This window comes from Kogia breviceps, chromosome 2 (assembly GCF_026419965.1).
Source record: "Kogia breviceps isolate mKogBre1 chromosome 2, mKogBre1 haplotype 1, whole genome shotgun sequence".
Lineage (NCBI taxonomy): Eukaryota > Metazoa > Chordata > Mammalia > Artiodactyla > Physeteridae > Kogia > Kogia breviceps.
In genome coordinates this window covers 151300446-151322461 of record NC_081311.1, presented here as the reverse complement: position 1 = coordinate 151322461, position 22016 = coordinate 151300446, and the positions used below count along the sequence as shown (strand labels likewise).

General features: G+C 35.8%; 1 protein-coding gene across 11 annotated transcripts in view; it reads right to left on the bottom strand.

The window, feature by feature from the left end:
• Window positions 1–21443, bottom strand: part of DNAJC10 (DnaJ heat shock protein family (Hsp40) member C10) — a 95052-nt gene extending 73609 nt beyond the window's left edge. The window contains exons 1-9 of one of the 11 annotated variants that reach the window (XM_067026425.1): window positions 20940–21393; window positions 20324–20374; window positions 19087–19422; window positions 17124–17286; window positions 15081–15131; window positions 9318–9400; window positions 8575–8706; window positions 7910–8003; window positions 6761–6838 (exon numbers count right to left, since the gene is read on the bottom strand). In XM_067026425.1, the coding sequence (XP_066882526.1) occupies window positions 6761–6838; window positions 7910–8003; window positions 8575–8706; window positions 9318–9400; window positions 15081–15131; window positions 17124–17286; window positions 19087–19290 (805 nt within the window). In that variant the 5' untranslated portion in view covers window positions 19291–19422; window positions 20324–20374; window positions 20940–21393. Of the gene's footprint in view, window positions 1–6760; window positions 6839–7909; window positions 8004–8574; window positions 8707–9317; window positions 9401–15080; window positions 15132–17123; window positions 17287–19086; window positions 19423–20323; window positions 20375–20939 lie in introns of all 11 variants that reach the window. The other 10 variants (XM_067026428.1, XM_067026420.1, XM_059054587.2 and 7 more) reach the window with 10 other exon arrangements.
• Window positions 21444–22016: the final 573 nt, after the last annotated feature.

Sequence of the window (22016 nt, the reverse complement as noted above, 5' to 3'; positions counted from 1 at the left end):
CATAAGGCAAATACTAACAGCTATAAAAGGTGAAATCAACAGTAACACAATAATAGTGGGGGACTTTCACACCTCACTTAGACCAATGGACAGATCATCCAGACAGAAAATTAATAAAGAAACAGAATCTTTAAATGACACAATAGACCAGATAGATTTAACTGATATTTACAGCAGATTACACTTTCTTCTCAAGTGCACACAGAACATTCTCCAGGATAGATCACATCTTGGGTCACAAATCAAGCCTTGGTAAATTTAAGAAAATGGAAATCATATCAAGGGTCTTTTCTGACCACAATGCTATGAGATTAGAAATCAATTACAGGGAAAAAAATAAAAAACACAAACACATGGAGACTAAACAATATGATACTAAATAACCAAGAGATCACTGAAGAAATCAAAGAGGAAATCAAAAAATATCTAAAGACAAATGACAACAAAACCACGATGATCCAAAACCTATGGGATGCAGCAAAAGCAGTACTAAGAGAGAAGCTTATAGCAATACAATCCTACCTCAAGAAACAAGAAAAATCTCAAATAAACAATCTAACCGTACAACCTAAAGGAACTAGAGAAAGAAGCACAAACAAAACCCACAATAGAAGGAAAGAACTCATAAAGATCAAAGCAGAAATAAATGAAAGAAACAAAGAAAACAGCAAAGATCAATAAAACTAAAATTTGGTACTTTGAGAAGATAGACAAAATTCATAAACCTTTCACTAGACTCATCAAGAAAAAGAGGGAGAGGACTCAAATAAATAAAATTAGAAATGAAAAAGGAGAAGTTACAGTGGACATCGCAGAAATACAAAGCATCATAAGACAGTACTACAAGCAATTCTATGCCAATGAAATAGACAACCTGGAAGAAATGGACAAATTGTTAGAAAGGTATAACCTTCCAATACTGAACCAGGAGGAAATAGAAAATATGAACAGATCAATCACAAGTAATGAAAGTTACACAAGTAACTGTGATTAAAAATCTTCTAAGAAACAAAAGTTCAGGACCAGATGGCTTTACAGGTGAATTCTATCAAACATATAGAGAAGAGCTAACACCCATCATTCTCAAACACTTCCAAAATATTACAGAGGAAGGAACACTCCCAAACTCATTCTGTGAGGCCACCATCACCCTGATACCAAAACCAGACAAAGATACTACAAAAAAGGAAATTATAGACCAATATCACTGATGAATATAGATGCAAAAATCCTCAACAAAATACTAGCAAACAGAATCCAACAACACATTAAAGGATCATACACCAGGATCAAGTGGGATTTATCCCAGGGATGCAAGGATTCTCCAATATATGCAAATCAATTAATGTGATACACCATATTAACAAACTGAAAGATAAGAACCATATAATCATCTCCATAGATACAGAAGAAGCTTTTGACAAAATTCAACACCTATTTATGATAAAAACTCTCCAGAAAGTAGGCAAAGAGGGAACCTACCTCAACATAATAAAAGTCATATATGACAAACCCACAGCCAACATTGTTCTCAATGGTGAAAAACTGCAAACATTTCCTCTAAGATCAGGAAGAAGACAAGGTTGGCCACTCTAAACACTATTATTCAACATAGTTTTGGAAGTTTTAACAACAACTCAGAGAAGAAAAAGAAATAAAAGGCATCCAAATCAGAAAAGAAAAAGTAGAACTGTCACTGCTTGCAGATGATATGATACTATACATACAGAATCCTAAAAATGCCACCAGAAAACTTCTAGAGCTGATCAATGAATTTGCTAAAGTTGCAGGATAGAAAATTAAGGCACAGAAATCCCTTGCATTCCTATACACTAGCAACGAAACACCAGAAAGAAAAATTAAGGAAACAATTCCATTCACCACTGCAACACAAACAATAAAATACCTAGGAATAAACCTACCTAAGGAGGTAAAAGATCTGTACTCTTTTTCTTTCAAAACTGTACAGTGATGAAAGAAATCAAAGATGACAAAACAGATGGAGAGATAGACCATGTTCTTGGATTGGAAGAATCAATATTGTGAAAATGACTATACTACCCAAAGCAATCTACAGATTCAGTGCGATCCTTATCAAATTACCAAAGGCATTTTTTTTACAGAACTAGAACAAAAAAATCTTAAAATCTGTATGGAGACACAAAAGACCCTGAATAGCTAAAGCAATCTTGAGGGAAAAAAAATGGAGCTGGAGGAATCAGACTCCCTGACTTCAGACTATACTACAAAGCTACAGTCATCAAGACACTATGGTACTGGCAGAAAAACAGAAACATAGATCAATGGAACAAGATAGAAAGCCCAGAGATAAACCCACGCAGCTATGGTCAACTAATCTATGACAAAGCAGGCAAGGATATACAGTGGAGAAATGACAGTCTCTTCAATAAGTGGTGCTGGGAAAACTGGACAGCCACATGTAAAAGAATGAAATTAGAACATTCCTTAACACCATACACAAAAATAAACTCAAAATGGATTAGAGACCTAAATGTAAGACCAGGCACTATAAAACTCTTAGAGGAAAACATAGGATGAACACTGACATAAATCACAGCAAGCTCTTTTTTGATCCACCTCCTAGAGTAATGGAAATAAAACCAAAAATAAGCAAATGGGACCTAATGAAACTTCAAAACTTTGAACAGCAAAGGAAACCATAAACAAGATGAATGGGAGAAAATATTTGTAAACGATGGACAAAGGATTAATCTCCACAATATATAAACAACTCATGCAGCTCAATATTAAAAAAACAAACAACCCAATCCAAAAATGGGCAGAAGACCTAAATAGACATTTCTCCAAAGAAGACATACAGATGGCCAAGAAGCACATGAAAAGCTGCTCAACATCAGTAATTATTAGAGAAATACAAATCAAAACTACAGTGAGGTATCACCTCACACCGGTTAGAATGGGCATCATCAGAAAATCTACAAACAGCAAATGCTGGAGAGGGTGTGGAGAAAAGGGAACCCTCTTGCACTGTTGGTGGGAATGTAAATTGATACAGCCACTATCAAGAACAGTATGGAGCCTCCTTAAAAAACTAAAAAGAGAACTACCATATGACCCAGCAATCCCACTACTGGGCATATTCCCAGAGAAAACCATAATTGAAAAAGACACATGCACCCCAATGTTCACTGCAGCACTATTTTCAATAGCCAGGTCATGGAAACAACCTAAATGCCCATCGACAGACGAATGGATAAAAAAGATATGGTACATATATACAATGGAATATGACTCAGTCATAAAAGGGAACGAAATTGGGTCATTTGTAGAGATATGGATGGACCTAGAAACTGTATACAAAATGAAGTCAGAAACAGAAAAACAAATATCGTATATTCATGCATATGTGGAATCTAGAAAAATGGTACAGACGAATCAGTTTGCAAGGCAGAAATAGAGACACAGATGTAGAGAACAAACGTATGGACACCAAGTGGGGAAAGCAGGGGTGGGGGCTGGTGGTGGGATGAATTGGGAGATTGGCACTGACATATATACACTAATATGTATAAAACAGATAACTAATAAGAACCTGTTGTATAAAAAAAAATTTTTAAGTAACATACAGATATCAGTTGCATTTCTTTACACCAACAATGAAATATCAGAAAGACATGACACCATAAAACTCCTAGAAGAAATCATAGGCAAAACATTTTCTGACATAAATCATACCAGCATTTTCTTAGCTCAGTCTCCCAAGGCAATAAAAATAAAAACTAAAATAAATAAATGGGACCTAATCAAACTTAAAAGCTTTTGCACAGCAAAGGAAACCATAAACAAAAACAAAAAGACAACCTACAGAATGGGAGAAAGTATTTGCAAATGATGCGACCAACAGGGGCTTAATTTCCAAAATACACAAACAGCTCATACAACTCAACAACAAAAATCCAAACAACCAAATCGAAAAATGGGTAGAAGACGTAAACAGACATTTCTCCAAAGAAATACAGATGGCCAGTAGGCACATGAAAAGATGCTCAACGTCACAAATTATTAGGGAAATGCAAATCCCAACTACAGTGAGGTACCACCTCCAGTCAAAATGGCCATCATTAAAATGTCTACAAATAGCATGTGCTGGAGAGGGTGTGGAGAAAAGAAAACACTCCAACACTGTTGGTGGGAATGTAAGTTGGTGTAGCCAGTATAGAGAACAGAATAGAGGTTCCTCAAAAAACTAAAAACAAAATTACCATATGATCCAGCAATCCCACTCCTGGGCTTATATCCAGACAAAACTCCATTCCCAAAAGATACATGCACCCCTGTGTTCACAGCAGCACTATTCAAAATAGCCAAGACATGAAAACAACCTAAATGTCCATCGACATATGAATGGATAAAGAAGATGTGGTACATATATAAAATGGAATACTACTCAGCCATAAAAAAGAATGAAATAATGCCATGTGTAGCAACATGGATGAAACTAGAGACTATCTACTAAGTGAAGTAAGTCAAAGAGAAAGACAAATACCGTGTGATATCACTTATATGTGGAATCTAAAATACAACACAGAGGAACCTACGAAACAGAAACAGAATCATGGATATAGAGAACAGACTGGTGGTTGCCAAGGGGGAGGGGGTTGGGGGGGAATGGAATAGGAGGTTGGCGTTAGCAGATGCAAGCTTTTACATACAGAATGGATAAACAACAAGGTCCTACTGTATAGCACAGAGAACTATGTTCAATATCCTATGATAAACCATAATGGAAAAGAATATTAAAAAAAAGAATGTAAATATATGTATAACTGAATCCCTTTGCGATACAGCAGTAATTAACACAACACTGTAAATCAACTATAATTCAATTAAAAAAAAGAAGATTTAAAGACCTAAATATAAGACACGACACCATAAAATTCCTAAGAGAGAACATAGGCGAAACATTCTCAGACATAAATTGTAGAAATATTTTCTTAGATCAATCTCCCAAGGCAAAAGCAATAAAAACCAAAAATAAATAGGACCTAATCAAACTTACAAGCTTTTGCACAGCAAAGAAACCTTCAGCAAAATGAAAAGACAACTTAAGGAATGGGAGAAAATATTTGCAAATGATGTGACTGAAATGAGGTTAATATCCAAAATATGTAAATAGCTCATATGACCAAACTTAAAAAAAACAAACAACCCAATCAAAAAATGGGCAGGAACTTCCCTGGTTGTCCAGTGGTTAAGACTCTGTACTTCCAATGCAGGGGAAGAAGGTTCAGTTCCTGGTTGGGGAAGTAAGATACCACATGCTTTGTTGCGTGGCCAAAAAAGGAAAAAAAAAAAAAAAGACCTAAATAGAGATTTCTCCAAAGAAGACATACAGATGGCCAACAGGCACATGAAAGATGCTCAACATGGCTAATTATTAAAGAAATGCAAATCAAAACCATGATGAGGTATCATCTCACACCAGTAAGTATGGCTATCATCAAAAAGTCTACAAATAAATGCTGGAAAGGGTGTGGAGAAAAGGGAACCCTGCTACACTGTTGGTGGGAATGTAAACTGGTACAGCCACTATGGAAAACAGTATGGTGGTTCCTCAAAAAAAACTAAAAGTAGAGCTATCATATGATCCAGAAATTCCACTCCTGGGTATGTATCTGGAAACGACAAAAACTGTAATTTGAAAAGATACATGAACCCCAATGTTCACAGCAGCACTATTTACAATAGCCAAGACATGGAAACAACCCAAGTGCCCATCAACAGACAACTGGCTTAAGATGTGATATGGATACAATGGAATATTACTCAGCCATAAAAAGAATGAAATATTGCCATTTGCAGCAACATGGATGGACCCAGAGAATATTATACTTTGTGAAGTAAGTCAGATAGAGAAAGACAAATATATGATATCATTTATATGTGGAATCTAAAAAAGTAATACAACTCAATCTATTTAATACAAAACAGAAACAGACTTACAGACACAGGAAACAAATTTATGGTTACCAAAGGGGAGAGAGAAGGAGGAAGGACAAATTAACAGTGTGGGATTAACAGAAACAAGCTACTTTACATGAAATAGATAAGCAACAAGGATTTACTGTATAGTACAGAGAATTATACCCAATATCTTGTAATAACCTATAATGGAATATATTCCATTATTGGAATATATTCCACAAAGAAACCAAACTGAATCACTATGCTGTACACCTGAAAATAACACAATATTGTAAATATATACTTCAACTTCAAAAAAAAAGGAACAATAATTTTATAACCTATGTATAAAATAATCAAAAAGAAATATTCATTAAATAAAAAAATTATAACTGGGTACAAATTGTATTTTGAAAATAATCAATTATAGAAGCATATGTAAGATTTTCACTTAATCTAAGGGTACATACTTCCAGCTACAAGATTAATAACTTCTGGGGATCTACTGTACAGCATATAGTGATTATAGCTAACAATACTGTATAAAATACTTGAAAGCTGCTGAAAGAGTAGATCTTAAATGTTCTCACCCCAAGAAAGAAATGGTAAATAGGTGACAGGATGGAGGTGTTAGCTAATGTTACAGTGGTGGTCATCATTTTGCAACATGTGTTTCAAATCAACAAATTGTACACCTTAAGGTTACAGAATGTTCTATGTCAATTATATCTCAATACATCTAGGGGGAAAAAAAATGGTCACCTAAAAATCAAATGTCATGGTCTCTTCATCATAACAAAATAACAAATATTACCTCTTCCTTTGGAACAAAAAGTGATCAGCCAGCCAATACCAGCAGCAAACGCAGTTTGTATGGAGTTAACAAAATTTCCTTAAGAGAAAATAAAGAAAATTTCTGATCATTCACTATGTCATAATGGAAACCGTTTTCTAAATGGGTTCTTCCTTCTAATGTCACCCATTTCCAATCCACTCTGAGTAGTTTTCAGGATTCCTAAAAATCCTCTTGAGCATATCAAATTCCTTCAACTATTTATTTTTTTAATCACATAAAATCTAAATTCATTAAGAAACAAATTGGCAAATAATGCCCCCTATGATCTGAGCTTTGTCTACCCATTCAGCCAGCCATATTCTTCCCCAAGCCACTCTACCCATTACCCATCTTTTTGTTAGATTCATGAAATACTGCCAGTTTCCCAAATACAGTGACCTTTTAAGGCTTCCTCTTCACTTTCAAGACAGGTTATATCTGACCTCGTTCAAGAAGAATTTCCTAACCCTTCCTCCTTTCCCCACCTGAGTTCTTTCATATCCTTCATGCTTCCCTAAGCTTACCTCTATCATAATGGTTACTACACTGCATTTTAATGGTTTACTAATGGGGTCCTGGAAGGCAAGGATTATATAGTTTACTACAGCTCTAGTATTTAACATAGTTTCAGAGACATAACTGTATTCAATGAATGATATGAGCATCCCATTAGAAGTAAATACTATCATTTCATGGGTAGTACAGATAATTAAATAACCCACCTAAAGTCACTTGATGAATTCAAAACCTAAGATTAGAAGAGTTTTTAAACTTCAAAATTAAACTGAATCCAGGCATGAATTTACTGCCTGATGTAGTATACTTATGAAAGCAATAAAAAACACTTGGTTTATTAAATATTTAGCTGCACTTTCAAAGTTGCCTTTTCACCTAGCCCCACTTCATACCCATGTCCTACATCAAAATTGTTTTAGTTTATGTATAAACATAGTTAATTTATTAAATGCCTACTATTTAGTAGGGCTCAGAACAAATGACACAATTCCCTTCTAAGAAGCATGGAAAAGATATGTAAAATTTTCAGTATTATAACCAGAACATTGCCACTGAAAAACTTAAAATACCAATTCAAAGTGAAAATCAAGCAAATTATGAAAACAAAATTACCTGTCCATAATTCTGTCACTGTGCTTCTAACATGCTGCATGGCGAAATTCACTAAACTTTCCTTTGATCTGTCACCATGGTATTTCACTGCAGCCTATTTTTTAATTTATAAAAAGAGAAATGTCTTTTACTTTTTCTTTTTAAAACTCATACCAAATAACTCGATTCTCCATTATTCTGAATAAGTACGATCTGTCTCTCAATAGTACAGTGTATTTCTGACATACTAAGAATCTTGATTGCACACATTCCATGTCAGACATTTGAATAATACTATTTATAATGTTTTTAGTTTCACTTTTATCACTTAACACTGAGGAGAGGAAGGGAAATCAGAACTTTACATTCAATGAGAGAAAACACCTGTAAAATACTTTGTAAATTATAAAGTACAACCTGCATATTGGTTAACATTATGTTCTTTATGATGGAAACAAACTGGCAAACATTTAATTTTGAAATAGAACAAAGACAAAATAATGGCATCTAAAAGTAGTCACAGTATAATAAAAAATGTTTATTATGACTAGGGTATAGTTAGATGGCATCTAAAATAAGACTTAAAAATGAAAGATTCTACAAATTCACATAGTGTTTTCTCTAGTATTCCCCTTGTTATAATGTTCTACCAATTAAAAAAAAAAAATGCCAGTTTTATCTCTTACCATTCCAGACCTAAAAATGAAGAGGCTGGGATAACTGTTCACTCCTTTCATTCGGCAAAGCATTCTATCATCACCACAGTTAACAGCTCCAATTCGAAGCAATCCATCTACTTCTTTAGCAAAGTCTCTCCACTATGAGGAAAGAAAAAGTTTCTTCTGATAAGATCATGTATCTTTCCCTGAACATTCTTCAAGCTGTACTTTCCTTTTTTTAAAAAAAATTAATTATTTCTTTTTGGCTGCACTGGGTCTTTGTTGCCACGCGCGGGCTTTCTCTAGCTGCGGAGAGGGGGGGTTACACTTTGTTGTGGTGCGCAGGCTTCCCATTGCAGTGGCTTCTCTTGTTGCAGAGCAGGCTCTAGGCGTGCGGGCTTCAGTAGTTGTGGCTCACGTGCTCTAGAGCACAGGCTCAGTAGTTGTGGCATACGGGTTTAGTTGTTCCGTGGGTTTAGTTGTTCCGTGGCATGTGGGATCTTCCTGGGCCAGGGCTTAAACCCGTGTCCCCTGCATTGGCAGGCGGATTCTTAACCACCGCACCACCAGGGAAGTCCCCAAGCTGTACTTTCTTAAAGGAGATTATGCTCAGGAAATAAAACCATATACACATGAAAAAATATTATAGTCATTTCTGTTATAGTTACTACGAATAGAAAAAACACTCAAATTTTTAAAAAAAAACACTCAAATAACAGATCAGTTGTAAATAGTAAAACTTTAGTAATCAGGATGTAAAAAATACGTACTGTGGGAGCTAAATCGTGGCAGTGTGAACACCCTGGGGAGTAAAAGTTCACAAACCACAGTTCTCCAGAATTAACAGCAGCATCTGAAAGTACATAAAACCAAAACAACTTAGAACAACCAATTTACTAAAGGTTTGTACCTATTTTAGTTAAAAATTTTCCTTGAGATCAGAATGAAAAAAAGGCATATATTCTCACACTGCCTTTATCATTTTCTGTATAATTTTTTCTATAAGAAGAAAACATACTATTTCAACTGTCTAACTAACAATACCTTTTTTTTTTTGACTCTTCCAAGCCCTACTTGAATAAGAAGCAACCTTGAACTGCATGATCAATATCACCAAGAAGCTGTAAAAAGAAAGGAAGCAACAAAAGGATGCAACAGCCAAACCTCATGACAGTCTGTACGGTTGAGAGAATCAGGAGAAACAGTGAGAGAGACTGAGATTTAAGCTCTTCTACTATCTGCAGCACTGGTTAAGCACACAGTCTAATCAATTCTGACAGCTACTCCAGTTTCTGAAAGAATGAAGAAACCTACACAACATAGTAAGGACTATGGGGATTAAATCTAATCTTTGCTCTTAATAAGACATTTTCCTTGGAAAATTGTGTTATTTGAAATATTAGATCAAAGTTTTTAACAATTCAAAACATGAATACATATTTGCTGATAGATCTGAACACTACATAATATCTACCCAACAATATATTATATGTTATAATCTAATCTATAAGAGAACCTGATATAAACAAAATTTTTTCATTTAAAAATTTTATCATTATAAGGATGTGCTCTAACATTCAAGATAAAAGAGTTAAGAAAATTTGCTTTTAGTTAGTCTCCATGTAATTCCATATGAAAATCAGTTATCAGTAACTTTTAAAGAAAATATTTTTATAAGTTATAATAAATTATACCAAGATATCAAAACATGCTCACTCTTCTAAATATGTGTAACTGATTCAGATTAATTAATAACATGCGCAATATGTTCACCTACATTTCAGTTACAAGACACACAGATCTATGTGAAAAACAGTTAAACCATACATTACAAGCAAATGTATACACGAGGATTTTATCAGCTGTTCTTTGGCAAAGGTTAGAAAGTCTGACAAATAGACCACTCTATCTAGCTTGTCAAAATAATTGCCATGCTGACTTAGATCAACTGGTATGAATTTAGGTAAAATCTTATATGTTCTCTGCCTCTTTCCTCTGGGACCTCTATGATGCAAATGTTAGTACACATGACCTTGTCCCAGAGGTCTTTTTTATTTTTTTATTTTTTAATTTTTTTTTGCGGTATGCGGGCCTCTCACTGTTGTGGCCTCTCCCGTTATGGAGCACAGGCTCTGGATGCGCAGGCTCAGCGGCCACGGCTCACAGGCCCAGCCGCTCCGCGGCATGTGGGATCTTCCCAGACCGGGGCATGAACCCGCGTCCCCTGCATCGGCAGGCGGACTCTCAACCACTGCGCCACCAGGGAAGCCCCCAGAGGTCTTTTAAACTGTCCTCAGTTCTCTCTATTCTTTTTTCATTTTCCTGTTCAGCTTCAGTGATTTCCACTACTCCGTCTTCCAGCTTGCTGATCCATTCCTCTGCATCATCTAATCTACTGCTGATTCCTTCTAGTGTATTTTTTCATTTCAGTTATCGTATTCTTCATCTGTTTGGTTGTTCTATTTTCTAACTCTTTGTTCAAAAACTTCTAACTTCTCACTCTGTTCATTCAATCTTCTCCCAAATTCTCTGAACATCTTAACAATATATTTAAAGTGATGAAAGGGAAAAACCTATAACCCAGAAAACTCTACCCAGCAAGGCTTTCATTAAGATTTGAAGGACAGATCAAAAGTTTTAGAGAAGCAAAAGCTAAAAGAGTTCATCACCATGAAACCAGCTTTACAAGAAATGTTACAGGGACTTACCTAAGTGAAAAAGAAAAGGTCACAACTAGAAAAATGAAAATTATGGAAGGAAAAAAAATCTCATTGTTAAAGTCAAATATACAATAAAGGTAGTAAATCAGCCATGTATAAAGCTAGTAGAAAGGTTAAAAGACAACAGTAGTAAAATATATACTCAATAAATAATTAAGGAATATATAAAACAAAAAGATATAAAATATGACGTCAAAGTAAGTAAATGTGGTGGTGGAGGGAGTAAAAATGCAGGGTTGTCAAAATTAGTTAATAAGCACACACACAGAGACTGCTACGTACAGTGTGTGGAGTAGTCAACGACTATGTAATATCTTTGTATGGTGACATATCATAATCAGACTTACTGCAGTGATCACTTTGAAATGTACAGAAACACCAAGTCACTGTGTTGTATAACAGGAACTAACACAATGTTGTATGCCATTACACTTCAGAAACAAACTCACAGAAAAAGAGATCAGGTTTGTGGTTACCTGAGGCGGGGGTCGGGAGGAGGGAGAGTTGGATGAAGGTGGTCAAAAGGTACAAACTTCTAGTTATGAGACAAATAAGTACTAGGGATGGAATGTACAACATCATAATATAATCAACAATGCTATATATCATATATAAAAGTTAAGAGCAAATCCTGAGAGTTCCATTACAAGAAAACATTTTTTCCTATTTCTTTAATTTTGTATCTGTATAAGATAATGAATATTTACTAAACTTATTTTGATTACCATTTCACGATGGATGTAAGTCAAATCATGCTGTACACCTTAAACTTATACACTGCCATATGTCAGTTATATCTCAATAAAACTGGAAGGGAAAAAAATAATGGCATTTAATTTGACACAAAACCTTATTTAAAGTGGGGAAAAAAAAATGTCTCCCATCTTGGTACTTTGTTTTCATAGACTACTTCTATCTTATTTGCCCAGTTCCCACTATTATTAAAAATATTAAATAATGTATTATCAAAGTTCAATGGGATGTTTTTGCATAACCCAGTGACTCAGAATAGAACAAGTATATTTCAAAATGTGATTTTCAGCTTCTAAACTATACAACTATAGCTAATGTCTGTTAATATTTATGTGATTATAGCTAATAGCTTGTTAGCCTAGAAAAATGTAAGAAAAGGCAGAAGTGCTTTGAGTTCCTCTTTAATTTCTTGAGCTTGTCTTCAAAAGGATGAATGTATTGTGTGGATACTACTCAAAATGACTACTGTTAAGTGCAAGATGTTCTTTGCTTTTGCAGATACTATCTAGAACTTGTTTTAATAACTGTGTAATACTTTTCTGTGACATATAAAAAGATAATATGCATCATGTTTAATGGGAAGGATAAGAACTTCAAAGTGAAGTTTATTAATCACATTTTTTCTTCTGTACTATAGTTGAACACTTCAGAGTTCCACTCCTAATAAAAGTGAACTACGTAATTTGGATTAACTCTTCCACTACAACTTCAGAACTGGACAAAATACAAAAGACTTCTGTTGAAAGCATCGGAGAGTTACCAATGCAGAGAAGAATTACAGGGCCCAGGAATGGGAGGAGGTAGAAATTAGGGGGCCAATGTTTGCCAGGAGGTAGTTGATAGGCAAGAAACTGAGCAGAGCTTTAAATAGATTCATGAGACTAGAGGGACAAAGATGGAGTTCAGGGCACACGTAGAGAAGGGTCCTGTAAATAAAGATGAACTGGAAGGAGACCAGTCCTGTATAAGTACAAAGCTCAGCTTTTGAATCATTTCAGTCTCTCTTTGGATAAAGCTGATCTGAGATTGTTAGTGACCCTAGTCAGAAGAAAATATAACCTCTCTCTGGAGCAAGAGAACATATATAACTTAAAAATAACTCCATAATTGTTTATATAATTAGTTACACAAAAGACCAGATTAAGTGACCCAAACCAATAGAAACTACTGGTAATGGAAAGAGACCCATAACCAAGTATGCTAATGTGATATTTACATAGGCACAAGTTGATACAACTATCCATCCTTATTTATGGTCCTCCCTCGGCTTCTTCAGCTAAAACTTAGGGATCAGCTTGTCTTAGCCTAGTAATACACAGGGTAGTATTAGAGTTCAGACTGAATAGTGGCAACTTTGCACCAAACCTGTCAATGTCAGTTAATTATTTCTGAAAAACTGTCTCTAAGGTTTTGTGATTGTTAATTAATTCTTAACTACTATTTGGAGTTCCATATGAATTACTGGCAATTCTTAACCTTTTCTCTATGATGACAAATCTGAAAAAGTTTGAACCCATGTGCAATACAACCATCAGGAAAGTCTTTCATTCTGGGTGGATTCATGGATTAGTCAGCTTGCAGGTTTTGTTGAGTTCCTCTAATTCTACCTCTAATTCCAAAGTTTTCTGCCCCACAGGACCACAAAATACCTTTTGATTGACTAGCAGATGAGAGACAATAACCACAGAAAAATCAATAGGTTCATAAAACTACAGTCCAAAACGTTATGATTCTGCAAGCTTGTGACATGGCTGTCAGTTCTGTCTACCAACAATACAAATGAATCAAATTATCCTCCATTTTTTCTATAGAGAAGACACTCATTTTCCTTAGAGCTTGTTCAAGTGTTCACTACAAGACTTTTAACAAAATAATGTACTGAACAGCTACCTTGTAGGCCTGAACTCGCCAACATGATATACAAAGTAAGAATACGATGCAATTCTTGCTTAGAAGGAACCGTACAGAAACAAGTGACTGTAACACATTGTTTATGATGATAACATGAGAAATTATATAAATTTATTTTACAGCTAGTATGCTATTTTAGTTTTCTAAATTAAATGAGACTGTAACACAGCAAAATAAAATTGAAATATAATTTGAGGTAAAATATATTGGTTTGAAGTAGAAAAGAGTATTTTATTACAAGTGTACAAATTTGAAAATGTAAGAATCTTTAAGGTTTTCTACAATGCAGTGCAAAGTGCAGGAGAAGTATATTTTTGTATCAATTTTCACACAAATCACAGATCAAATTAAATCTGCTTCCAAAAATAACCACATACTTATTCAAAACCCTGAAATATAAAAGTTCTAAAACCAGAAGTATTTCTGCAAGTTTGCGGGAAGCTCACCTGGCATACAAACCTATCCTGAACTGATATGGGGACTATGTGTTATTTTTACTTCTTTTATTTAGTATACACACTTATGCATTTCGCTGCATAAATATTATTTTTTTTAAAATAGTATACTGCCCCACATTCTGCTAAGAACTATTTTACCAGTGCTGATATTTTTATTTTGTTCTCATCCAGCTTTTATCCTCTATGCATGTATGTGTATACCTTTTGTATGATTTGTATTATACTGCATATACAATTTTGTATTAGGCTTTTTTTTTTCACATAACTACTCTTAAATATAAACACTTTTTAATAATGTGGAAAAATACAGAAAAAAGGAATATTGGTTCATTATTTCAAATGTGTCAATTATACACAAACACACGTGTACAGAACATTGAGGATGTTGCTAGCCCTTCTAAGGTTTCATTTCCTCAACTGCCAAATGAGACGAATAATTATTGTTGTTAATACACAGAATGTCATAAAAGTTCACTGACATAATGGAAAGAAAAGGTGATGATGACAATAAAAGAAACTATGTGAAAACCTCAACTATGGTTATAGAACGTTATTTAAAATACAATATATACCATATTACCTTGCTAAAATTTTAAAAATTTCTAAATTCTAAATACATTTGTCCTTGAGAGTTTTAGTTAAGATATCGGTCTTGAACTAGCTTTAGAAAATCATATACCCACAAACTTACCGAATTCTCTTCTATCCAATGTTATGATTTCAGGATCATCGTCATAAATACCTATTTTGAAAAGTACATAAAATTATAGGTAAAACTTCATCATAAAAATAAATTACCACATAAAAAATGTTACTTATTTTTGTTTCAATCATCAAAAATCAGATTGCTATACTAAATCTCCAAGTGGAAGAATATGCAACACACTAAGAGAAAAGCAAAGAGTAATAATACCATTGGTGATACATTTAAAGAGTATCAAAAGACACTGATATGGACACTGATATTTCCTGATATGGACTGTCATGGGGTGTGTGTGTCTGTGTGTGGCAGGGGGCAGGGATTCCCAATATTCACACAATGTCATCTCCACAGAAAATTTCTATTATACGTTTTTTAAAAAAAGTTATTTTGAAATAATTACAGACTTGCAGGAAATTATAAAAACAGTTCAGTCCTACTTATCTTTCATCCAGCTTCCCCTAATGGTGACATACTATGTAATTTTAGTACAATATCCAAACTAGGAAATTGGCACTAGTACATTAACATTAACTAGATTACAGACCTCATTCACTTTCAGACTGCATGTTTTTTTTTAATGTGTTATCGTTTAAAAATATTTTGTATTGCTAAAAGTCTTATATAATTAGAATACTTGCAGAGGTAGAAGCAAACTTAAGTAAATATAAATTTTATTTATAATAGTAATTAACAATGTGAGAAAGTTTGTCACTACTACATAAATTATCTAAATATTAGTGATGGATATACACCAGGGGTTAGTAAATATTTTAGATTTTGTGGGACATATGGTTTCTGTCACAGCTATTCAACTCTGCCCCTGAAGTGTGAAAAATAATATGTAGATAAATGAACAAAACTGTATTCCAATAAAACTTTATTTACAAAAGCAGGTGGCAGGCCGGACTTAGCCTGTGAAATACAGATTGATGACACCTGTTACAGACTATTAAGCTATAGTGATTACACCTGAAAATACTATTTTGAAAAGTCAGTCTTGAGAAACAAATACTCCAGATACAAACTGAAAATATTTTATTTAGTCTAAGATAAAAGCACACTTCAGTTCTCTGCCTGCATTTGAGGCTAATTAAGAGAGATTGTAAAAATTATGTGTTACCCTTAAAACAATCACAAGAGAACTACTGGGTATTGGAATGCTCCCTCTTTGCTTGACAGCTGTATTTACTTTCCCCCTCCCTCAATCTCTTTAACTTGTTTACTCTCTCTGCTCTTGTCTCATTTCTCATTCCTGTCAATACCTTCAACCATTATTAATCATTACTAATTAAGAAGAATGGCATTTCTACTGAAATGACCACTATTAAAGGAAACTTTAGTCTTCCTTGGAAAATATGATGCTCTAAAATTACTGAAAGGCTTCAATATTTAACTTCCAATACAAATATTTAAAAAAATTAAATAGCAATCCTTATTTTAAAACTATTTAACAAGATTATGACCAAAACACCTTCATGTTTATACAGATATCTACATACTACTTGACTTTCCTTTTGAATTCCACTCTCATGTTATATTAAAAAGAAGGTCAATGGGGGGTTTCCCTGGTGGCTCAGTGGTTAAAAATCTGCCTGCCAATGCAGGAGACACGGGTTCGAGCCCTGGTCCGGGAAGATCCCACATGCCGCAGAACAACTAAGCCCGTGCACCACAACTACTGAGCCTGTGCTCTAGAGCCCATGAGCCACAACTACTGAGCCCATGCGTCACAACTACTGAAGCCCGCGTGCCTAGAGCCCATGCTCCCAACGAGAAGCCACCACAATGAGAAGCCTGCACACCACAACAAAGAGTAGCCCCTGCTTGCCGCAAACAGAGAAAAGCCCACGTGCAGCAAAGACCCAACGCAGTCAAAAATAAAATAAATAAAATAAAATAAATTTTTTAAAAATGTCAAGGGGACACATGTTAACTAAGTAATAGTTTATACATTAGCTAAGTGGTGAAACAAAATTTCCTAAATTTACTCAAATAAACAATAATTTCATAAGGAATATCACATCATCTTACCAAAATCATAACGATAATAATTCCAGCTTTCATACTGGCCTCCTTGATTATCTGCAAGTCCCTTTTCTCCATATTTGTCATACTTTTTCCGCAGATCTTCATCTTTGAGTACTTCATATGCTCTGTTTATTTTCAAAAAATCACTATGTGCATCTGGGTTATTCTATTAAAAAATATTAGATATAATATTTGTTTCAGATACACAATCAATTGATTTAACTTAATCCTGAGATTTCTGTGTGAACAGATACCAAGATAAGGAGGAGTAGTACAATATGAAATGGGTGCTCATGCATGGAAATGAAAAAGTAAAACAGTATTTTTAAAGAACTACAATCTTAAAAAATACGAAAAGTAATAGAAATGAGAATTGATGCTTCAAAAGGTTGATAGAGGTGATCATCAAATATAAGTCACTACTTCTAAGAGATGCAACAGAAAAAACTGACTAATGAACCCTTGGAAACACTTAATATTGTAAATATTATGTGTTACCCTTAAAACAATCACAAAGAAATTTGTAGGTTATTTTTCTATTTGAGGCAAAACCCAGTACTTTAAGTAAAAAAAAGTTATGTACTCCAATCTATCAGATAATGACATAAGGACTAATACCAGAGTAACAACTCAAAACTGGATTAATATGTTTCATTTGTTACTGTTTCATAGAATTGTTTCTTGAAAGAATGTTTTCATCTAAATAATACTTAGTTGTAAATGGTCTACCATCTTTCATGTAGAAACTTAAAAGAAATAACATTCTGAAATTTTAAAGAAAAATATGAAAAAATGAAAACCCTAAACACAATACAATGTAGATCTCAAGAAAAGATTACCAATTAAGAAGAGTTTTAGAAAAATACTGATTCTATTGCTCAGCTTTATGTAATCGAAATAAAATAAACCTATTTAAAATTCTACCTAAGGACTTCCCTGGTGGCCTAGTGGTTAGAATTCTAGGCTTTCACTGCAGTGGCCGGGGTTCAATCCCTGGTCAGGGATTGAATCTGTGGTGAGGCCAAAAATAAAACATAAAAAATAAATAAAAATAGTTTAAAAACTAAACAAACCTGCAGTTACTGAAATTAACAGTAAAAAAAATAATTCCATCTAGATATAATTAAATCTTTCTCCTTGATGAGTATCAAATCTCATTAAGAAAAAAATGAATGAGATAAATTATAAAAATACCTTAAGAATTAAAACTAATACAGTTTTGAAGGATTACATCATAGGATACATAATCACATATTTATGATTGGAATTAACTGGATTTGGCTGCTCCCAAGTTTTAATTTATAATACTTTCTGACTCTATTCTTAGACTTGCACATGGGAGAAAATAGTTAAAGTTGAAGCATACTATTATTAGCTATTACTGCCATTTTTAGCAAGACATATCCTGTAAGTTCTAAGGAAACAATTTTTGTTACTGTTCTAAAATACTTGATTTTAAACTGCTTTACTAGGAAATCTACTGCTTTGTGATTAACATCTGTAATATAACTGCTGGAAATTAGTTTTCAAATTAAGAGAGAACTGTATTTTTGGTACTGACATTCCTTTACACTCTTCTGAACTTAGAACCTTTTGCTTTTTCTGTTTTTAGTACAGAAGTTGAATTATGATTTTTTTCTTTTTTTTTTGCGATACGCGGGCCTCTCACTGTTGTAGCCTCTCCCGCTGCGGAGCACAGGCTCCGCGGCCATGGCTCACGGGCCCAACCGCTCCGCAGCATATGGGATCCTCCCGGACCGGGGCACGAACCCGTGTCCCCTGCATCGGCAGGCGGACTCTCAACCACTGCGCCACCAGGGAAGCCCTGAATTATGATTTTTGACATGTGATCGTTCTTAAGCATTTTGAGTACTTACTTAAAATAATTTTAAAAATAATTTAAATATATACCAAAACTTACTAAAACACATTAATTACATATGTTTAAAAAGAAATTTTTACCTACCGGGTTTTTATCAGGATGTAGCTTCAATGCCAATTTCTTGAAAGCCTGTCTTATTTCTCTACTGCTTGCAGTTTTGGATACACCAAGTAAACTGTAAAAATCCTGATCTGTACCCACTAAAATGGCCATATACACTATTAGGAAACAGAGCATGACCCTTTTCAAGTCTCTGCGATAGTCATCTTTATTTAACCAGACTCCCATTGTTTTTCTTGTACAAGTTCTGACTCAAGTGAACATTAAGATAATGCCACTGGTTCCGGTTGATGTAATATGCAAATCTGAGAACTTCTGTCCACATTACTCCAAAGGTGAAACGGGTCCCAAAATATTAATCTAAAGAGAGAAAATCAGGTAGTTGAAATACATTAAAAACCAAACACATCAATAACGTTATTTACTAAATTACATGGCCAGCAATACAATCTCCATTAAATGACAAATCATGGTGAGTGCCTCAGGCTCTGTTCTTTGGGGGCCCCCTTCACCGCTTCCGTTATCTAGGTGGCCAGATTCGTGAGATCACTCAAGGTAGCAGACAAAGGTAAAAGGTAGCTAGTGAGGTCGCAGCTACCTAGAACTCTTTACAAACAAACAAGTGCAGCAACTTGCTCTATCAGCACCAGAACACAAGGGGGGAGAGTGGGGGAGAGCTATTTCCTTCCATCTTCTACCCAGCTTAAGCTTGCCTCTTTTGATCTGCTTCCTTTTTGGTTATTTCTTCACCCCTTTAAGGCTATTCAGTTTTCATTTCAATCAAATTTCACTTGTAGGAAATATCCTTTGGGGGTACTAGAAAGCAGCACCAGATCCTTCCAAAGGGTCTGTGTTTTTCATAAACCGTCCAAGAATAGCAGCGATTTATATCGCTGTAACAACTTACATAGTCGGACGTTTTTTCCCCTGAATTTTCTCAGAATGTGCTTACGTTATACTTAAGTAGTTACTATTTTATAAACTAGAAGACTAATAACTGCAGGTTAACAGTAATTTTATTGCAAAGTTTACATTTGGCATTAATAAAAATAGAAAAAGAAACAAAAGGAGAAAAGGAATCAGTTATTTAGACATGCTCACCTGTGTAGGGTAAAACTGAATTCAGATCACATGTAAACTTGTATACTTTAATAGTTCCAAACATGTCATAATGCTTCGAAAAATCTAACCTTCCTAGCATCCTCAGTTCCTCCTTTCTTCATTTAATCCTAAATGCCTATTTAAAATTTTTTTTCCTTACCTGTGAATTGTTTTGGTTCATTTCTAATCCTTTTCACGCCACCAGAAAACGCTTTGTAAAATAGAGTGATGGAGATTAACATCCAGACTAAAAAACAACGTTTAGAATAAAGTAGAGAATATATTCTCAAACACCACTTTTAGAGACGCGATGTTTGTTCCCTGCCTAGCGGTGGTTCTCAGACAGCGTGGGCGTGCCCGAGGTTGTGCGCCGAGCTGCGGGGACAGGTGGAAGCTGCAGGTAAATGCAACATTAACTCCTCGCTGCCATCACTCCAGGATGGGTTGCGGAGAGAGGGAAAAAATGGGAGACACTGGGTGAAAGAGACTGTCAAGTGTTGCTGGTGTGTGAAATCTCAGGTCGGACTAGGGAGAAAGGAACCTGGATAACTGAGGGTAAAGTGAGAAATTGAAGCAAAAATTGGGGAATTGCTGGGCGGAGGAATAGCCGTGTAGGTAGAAGGAAGGAAGAACACTGGAAGCGAGAACACAATAAACCAGCCTCAAAGGCGAAGAGGAGGGGAGATTCCGGTGCACAGGCATTTAGCCCCTCCCTTCCCGGAGGGCCCAGGCCGCCGCCAGCTCCAGCAGAGCCCCGTTCCCCCGCCCATGCCCACCTCGGTGCTGCGAGGTCGTCTCCTGCAGCTACTTCCCCATCCTCAATAACCGGCGGCGGACCCCACTCGGCCAAACACAAGCTGTGCGTGCAGTAAGGAAGCACGCACCCTCTGACCGCTGGCCCGCAGCGCCCGAGATGTGGTAGGAGCAGCCAGCCGCACCGGCAGCGTCGAGGGCGGCCGGCTCGGCTCCTCGCGCGGCCGTCTCCTAGGCGGGGCGGGGCCTGGCGCGGGGCATTGTGGGAAAGGCGTGGAGGACGCTGCTTGGAGGTCTCGCCTCAGGATCTGCGGGCGCAGCGGGGTGGGGAGGGCGGTGTAGGTTTAGGTTGACGTAGCCATTTGCGCGGAATCCGGCTCCGGCTCCGGCTCCGGCTCCAACCTGGAGCTGAAGAACACGCAGTACCCACAAAGCCCGCTCCGCCGCACCATCGCGGCTGCCGCACACCGCGGGCAGGAAGCTGGACGACAAAGTCCGCCCCCTTCTTCTCCCGTTGCTGTGGTGACGGGACCACTTCCCCCCTTCCCGGGAGGGCGGGTTTAGGCGTGCAATTTTCCTGTGACCCTGTTCTTCTTAAAGGGAAAGGCAGAGCTATAGAGGATTTTTCTGGTCGTTGGGTGGGTGGGTGGGGCAGAAAGGGGAATTTAACTTAAGTGACATTGATAGCAGTGTCGGTCTAGACGGCTGAAGAGGCAGTAGGAAATTTGGAAGAAATAAAAATATTTATGAGTGTGTGTGAATGACAAACCTTTGAGCATTCTACAGTATTGCCTGACTTCCTAGTCATCCAAGCTGGAAACTGCGGAGTTATCCATACTCCTCTCTCCCACATTTACATCTAAATGATGTGGTATAGAAACTGCATTTTTGATCTGCAGAAATGTAACTAGAACAATGGAAGTAGCTGCATTTGCAACCATCAAAAGAGAAAACATCCTGATGAAGAGGATGCCTGCTTATGACATCAACCCTAATATAAGTTGTAATTAGTAACAATTTCATGTGTAGTAAATCAAATGTTAGCTTGTTAAAAAATGATGACCATGTAGGATCCATAGCTAAACTAATATATTGCCCGA